Genomic DNA, 6,185 nt, shown 5'->3' with positions numbered 1-6,185 from the left:
ATTTTACGGGTAAACAGTTATACTAACTCATAACCGTTTATTTATCTAAATGGTTACCCATAACCGTAATCATGAATTTTAAATGTGCAGGTAACCGTAGCTACCCATAGGCATTTTGAATCTCACTTATGCGTTGGAAATGCTCTGAATCTCCTACAATGACCTGGATGATAGTTACCAGCTAGTTGTAATCACTTGGACCCAGAGAAGATGACATGAAAAATGGTTGATTTATGGTGGTCAAGTAAATTAATCACCGTGATCAAAGCATACATCGATCATAAAACCTTCTTTTCCTAGACATACTTGATAAAGTGATTACATGCATCGATCCAAATTTCCAGTTATCACTTCTAGGTAAATACAAAACACCAGCACCTGATTTCACTTTCCGACACCCAAAACAAAATTTCAGCCGTTTGAATCAAGCTAGCACATAATCTAGTAATATAAATCAAAGCTTTTAGCTTAAGAGGTGTCGTTGACAGCCTTGTCAATTTCTTCCACGTGATTCCGCAGCACATTCCACTGCACATAAAAATCTACTAGGTGAGAATTCTCTCAGGATTGATATGTACAAATAAAGAAATAATCAAGACAGGTGCCTACCTGATCCATCGTCAGCGAGATTCCTGAAAACAAGAGCAACCAACTCAGAAACAAGGCATCGCTTATCAATCAGAAGGCATGCTTAACACTAAAAGAAAACAAATATTGCTTTATCATTAAATTAATAGCTGTTGCTCTGATTTTTAATTAAGTCATGCCTTACTATTTGTCCGCAATGGACACAAACCTAAGGCCAACTTTAGATATTGCCAGTTAGAATTTTCAGGGCTCTAGTAAACCCCAGATTCTGAAAACCTTTCCCATCGGCCTTCCATACCTTTTGGAGCACTGTCCCTGCCCCACCTCATTCCCAAAATTGAGGCCTAATGGAAAATCTTGACATCCTTGGGTCACTGGACCTTCCTCCTTGCCTTGCCCTTCTCGAGACCTTTTGTTTCCTTCCCCAAATTATCGCTCTATTAAATCAACTCACTGTTATGCCTGCAAGCAGAATCTTGGAATTCATCAACCAGCATCTTGAGGTGCATAACGGACAACCCATTATCTGCCACCTTTCACAGCACGCCAATAGGATTCCATTCCCCCATCAAACCTGCCACATGTATCTCACCACCTTTTTCTCTCATCTTCAACACTTCCTTCAGATGGACTAAAACTTTCTCTAACCAACGGAAGTGAGATGGGTTAGTTCCCGATTTCAAAATTTTGACTGACTATAAGCTTCCAAAGATCAAGGAAAGAAGCCTATGTTTTTTCTATGCTCAATCTTGCTTCAAATAAATCACTTAAACTCCTCCACAACACTGTCCAATTTGTTAAAGGATTTCTCTCTTCCATAGAAAGAATGGCAGTCCCGCAATCTCAATCCAGCTAACTTGAAACACGATGCTGCATCTGGTAAGATTAGACAGATGATTCAAATTTCATAGATTCGCTCCCAATGAACCCTCTAGAACACACTTCCTGTGTTTCCCATCTTCCTCTACCTTGTCTTGACTCTTACAAAGCAACACTACTTTATTTGCTTGGACTGGTCTAAGTACCAAGGAACCCCAGGAGATTGAAAAATCCTCTTTCTTTCTTTGTTTTTTTCTTTTCCTTCTGATAATTGTTTGCTCAATCTGCACCGGCCTACCTCTTTTCCCGGTACAGAATGACAATCCTCCCCAACCCTCTTCCAGCAGTACATCCCAACTCCACGGTAATAAAAAAGCTTCTCCATCTATTGCTCTCTACAATTTGTAAAGCACCTATTCTTGAAATCCTCATCAACCTCTAAAACAAGAGTTTCTACACTATCATGAAATCCCGAGCCAAAAGTTTGTTCCTCATGAAAAAGCTAGAATTTTCCTAAGATATATAACATACACAGGAGAAAACTATATTCTCTGGTTCCTGATTAGAATTTCTCTTAACTACGGTCGAGTAGATTTAAGGTTAAAAAAGAGAACACCTTCGTTTTTCTACTTGTAGTGTGACAAGACTCCCAAAATTATAAGCACAAATCATAAATTCTCCAAATATGATCGAAATGCAAAAACCTAATATAGCAAATAGACAGTATAAACCCTGAAAGAGTAGAATTGCAAGCAAATACAACCACTTGAATTATCGAATAGAATAGAGAAAAATAAAATGTTAAAAGGGAAAGGTTACCCTTTTTTCCAGGCATTTGCTTGCCATCCTTGACATAGAACTCGCGAATGTCAACCACAACCTTGCCATTCCAGTTCCTCACGCTTACCCTTCTATTCTTGGAAATCTACAATACCCAAAAACCCAAAAATTAGACAGCAGTACTAGTCACACTGATAAACCCTAACCCTAACCCTAAAAATAGATGCAATGGCAAATTGCGCCAATGCAGAAAAAAGGACAAGAGGGGGGAAGGGTGGTGACCTCGCAGACAGTGATGTCGTCGGAGGAGTCGGAGTCCGTGTCTCTCTTGGAGGCCTTTTTGGGTGGCGCGTGGCCCTCAGAGTCCCCTTCCGATGCGTGATCGTCCTCATCTTTTCTCTTCCCTCTCCACGACATTCTCTCCTTGCTGCTTTTGCTTTCTCTCGCCTTTGCCTTTTTCACCGTCTTCCGTCCTTCATCCTTACCAATAAATACTCAAAACCCCATACTTTTTCTTTCCAGAGTACTTTAACAAAAAGCTACCGTTTATTTTAATAAAAAGTCATATTTTTATATTGAAAAGTTAATTTTAATACTATTTATTTTACTCTTTATTTGGTCATTATCATTAAAATTAAAAGTTTTCAAGTCCTTTTAATTAGTTTTTTTTATTTTTTATTTTTTATACATCCAAAGCCTAACAACAACTCTACCTAAATAAATAGTAATTGACTGTAATGAACAGTGATTGATTAAGTGCATTTTCACCTCTAAAACATGAGGTGGACAAGAGTTTAGTCAATTTGTATTAAAATATTATTAACTTTTTTTATAAAATAATAAAAAATAATTTTAGTTTTAATTCGGATAGAATTTTTAATCAATCTTGTCACTCTACGTGTTAATTTTGGAAAGTATAATATTTGTGAAAGATGGTTTGGTATTTTTATAATTTTTTATTAAGTTAATTAATCTGGACCTTTGAATTTGAAAAAAAAAAATGAAATCCAACAGCCCAAAAGTGGACATGTGGCCCATAGTTAGATTCTGACAATTTTTGTTTTTAATGCTGGAAGGCGTGCCCATGCGCGCTAGTGGCACAAAAAAAAAAAAATTTCACATGGCTAATGTTAGCCTGGGGTCATGTAGGGCAATCTCTTGCTCAGTCCATTATGTGTTGAGCTCAAAACTGACCTTCGCTTTAGGCTAGCCTATTGGGTGAGGTTGAGTGGGGTTTTTAGTGGGGGAAGGGGGGGAGGGTGGCCTAAAAAATAGACTTTGGGCTAACACATTTGTTAAGGGTGGAAGTGCTCTGAGCGTGGAGAAAATAAAGGGGATATAGCAGCCTAAGTTTTGAATTGGCCTTTTAGACAAAATGATCCTTGAGATTTGCATAACTCATCACTTTGCTCCCTGAGATTTGAAATCAATAGAAGTAGTCTCTAAGATTGTCCACTATCAATCATTTTGATCATTCCGCGAAAAATTATGTTAAATAAGGATCAAAATGACAAAAATACCTCAATTTAACATACAATAGGCCCAAATGATTTGACAAAAAATTGAGGGTATTTTTGTCATTTACTCTTATTTAATGGAGATTTTTTATGAAATGACCAAAATGATTGATGGTGGACAATCTCAGGGACCACTTCTATTGATTTCAAATCTCAAGTACTAAAGTGAGGAGTTATACAAATCTTGGGGACCATTTTGGCTAAAATGTAATGACTCGTTCCCCATTTTACGGTTTTTAATAATTTTAATTAGTGAATTTACAAAAAATGCCCTTTGAGGCAAATGCGTTGACTTTTGTTGAATGTCGTGTCATGTCATATAAGACTCGTTTTCTTGGCATATCCTAGTAGTACTCGTTGCTACGGACGCGTGGGCCCAAACGAAATGTAATTTGGAGTTATAACGAAGAAGTTATAAACGAGCAAAGTTAGGGTTAAAATGGTAATTTTGTTTTATTTGCTAGAAGGCTCTAGAAATTTAGGAGCCTTCCCGTCACATTTTAAGCCATGTGGAGGGCTATAATGGGGCAAGGAAGAAATTCCCCAATCAGAAACAGAAGAAAGGAGGGAAAATGAGAGAAGAGAGAAGGAAGGGATTATCCCAACTCGTTTTCCTTTTTGTCGACCCGACCCGAGTTTGAGTTATCCGGCATCGATTTTGGATGTTTTCCCGGCGATCTGGGCGTTGTCACCACCACCAAACGAATGAGCATGGAGTAATTGCCTATATCTCTCAATAGTTAGAACCGTTTGAAATGAACCATCCTATTCATGACCTAAAGTCAACATTTACCATCTTTGCTTGAAAATCGAATGACATTTCTCTGTGGAGAACGTGTCCAAAATATTTATCAACTTTAGATTTCTTAAGTACATATTCATCTGAAAAGAATCAGATTTCTAAATGTGATGGTGGAAGAATCTGGAAAACATCTACTCTTACACTATTGTACATTATGCCGTTTGTGCAAACTAAGTTACTATTTACCATCGCAAAAATTACCCTTGAACATTTCCAGCCATTCCTATCCCATTTCAACTGGAGTTCACCAACATTGATTTGACATTGGTTCTGAATTGTCAAGAATTGTTCGAATGATTATAATCACTTCTTCTATCCGACTGGAGATGAGGAATTATCACTATAAGCTCCCTATATGAACTATTTTGTACAGGTAGAGAATATGAAAATGAATAATCATGATGCTGAACCAATGCTACGCTTATGTGGTGTTTCAATTGGAGGTAGCTTTACTCGAGTGGAAGGCAGTGTTTTTCAAGCCCCAAAGCTTAAAGTCAGTAATGGTGATGAATTCTTTCCTTAAAATGGGCACTGGAATTTCAACAACAAGACACTTATGAAACCAACCAAGATAGAAAAGTAAGTTGTTATTAATTTCTCTGCACCCTGTGATGTAAAAGCCTTCACGATCTAATCATGTGGAGGTATGAAAGGAATTAAAATTGAGGCTCCACTTGAGGTGTTTGAAAAGAATTCTCAGTCTAGGCGCACCTCGCCTTTGGTTAAAGTAGAAATGATGTTTAAGGAAATAAAGTCCAAACTTCATGGACAACTACAGTTTCTTCTCTGTTTGCTTTCGGAGGATGATGGCATTATGAGAGAGCTGCTTCTAGACTTCTGTGCTAGTTTAGGCAAACTGAAACCCGACAAGATTATCATCTTGGCATATATATATATATATATATCTCACCGTGCTACACGTTTCACTTCCAAGCCTTTGGAAGTCTTTATGGAGGTTATGAGTAGTAGATTTTGTTTAGCATCACAGTTCCACTCCTAGACTAACGATTAGACTGGAACAAGTTACTCAGACCTTGGTGGACGTGTTGCATTTTGTTCGTCCCACCATTAGTTTGGTTACAACATAACACTATCTTTATTTTAGTTGCTTTTAACTACAACTACAATTTTGGTTTAGCTATGGTACCATTAGGGCCGACATACAGAGATTTTATGCACAGTACATGATTGAGAGACACTTACTCTTGTTAGATTTATATGTAAGTGTTGTTACATTCTTGGTTATGAGCATGGCATCGTTTGAGTAATGGTATAAATATTTATGCGCAGTATGTGATTTTCAGAAGAGTATTGCAAACAGGTATTTCAATCATTGAGATTGTGACATGGAAATTTTATGATATTGACGATGTTGCCTGAGAAGGTAGTGCGTGAGCGCAATGGAGGTTTTATTCAGGTGATGTATGTGTATTTCCCAATGAGGGGCAAGATGGTAATATTGCACCCTCGGGAATTCCTTGCTTGCTTGTTCAAACGACAGTGAGTTATTGGTGATGCGAAATAAATTAAGCACACAAATTAAACCCTCTTTTGACAATTGTAGCAAAGTATGTAAGTAGGGATCGTTCAAAACCGGGGATTAGGAGGGATTGCTAAACTCTTGAAAACTGACCTAAGAACTCGAAAACAAAGTTAAAAACACTAATTTGGACTCAAAG

General features: G+C 37.5%; 1 protein-coding gene across 1 annotated transcript; it reads right to left on the bottom strand.

Annotated features, from left to right (window-relative positions):
* Positions 1-276: 276 nt before the first annotated feature.
* Positions 277-2,679, bottom strand: LOC103966754 (RNA polymerase II transcriptional coactivator KIWI). The gene is made up of 4 exons (XM_009379959.3): positions 2,470-2,679; positions 2,227-2,332; positions 610-632; positions 277-528 (listed from the first exon to the last, which is right to left on the bottom strand). Exons 1-4 carry the CDS (start codon positions 2,602-2,604, stop codon positions 469-471), a joined length of 324 nt encoding a protein of 107 aa, XP_009378234.2. The 5' UTR covers positions 2,605-2,679; the 3' UTR covers positions 277-468.
* Between the last annotated feature and the right edge of the window lie 3,506 nt (positions 2,680-6,185).

Source organism: the organism of the source record quoted next, unplaced genomic scaffold (assembly GCF_019419815.1).
Source record: "Pyrus x bretschneideri cultivar Hongxiangsu unplaced genomic scaffold, Pyrus_bretschneideri_v1 Contig80, whole genome shotgun sequence".
Classification (NCBI taxonomy): Eukaryota; Viridiplantae; Streptophyta; class Magnoliopsida; order Rosales; family Rosaceae; genus Pyrus; species Pyrus x bretschneideri.
Note: the sequence above shows the minus strand (reverse complement) of the source record. Positions and strands in the feature narration are given on the sequence as shown.

Bases quoted from the DNA above. Each gene is read 5' to 3' on its own strand.
- LOC103966754 (XM_009379959.3), bottom strand. From the start codon at position 2,604: ATGTCGTGGAGAGGGAAGAGAAAAGATGAGGACGATCACGCATCGGAA. The intron at 2,333-2,469 runs GTCACCACCCTT...TGGGTATTGTAG, and splicing joins ACGACATCACTGTCTGCGAG to ATTTCCAAGAATAGAAGGGT. The intron at 633-2,226 runs GTAACCTTTCCC...TCTTGTTTTCAG, and splicing joins GCAAATGCCTGGAAAAAAGG to GAATCTCGCTGACGATGGAT.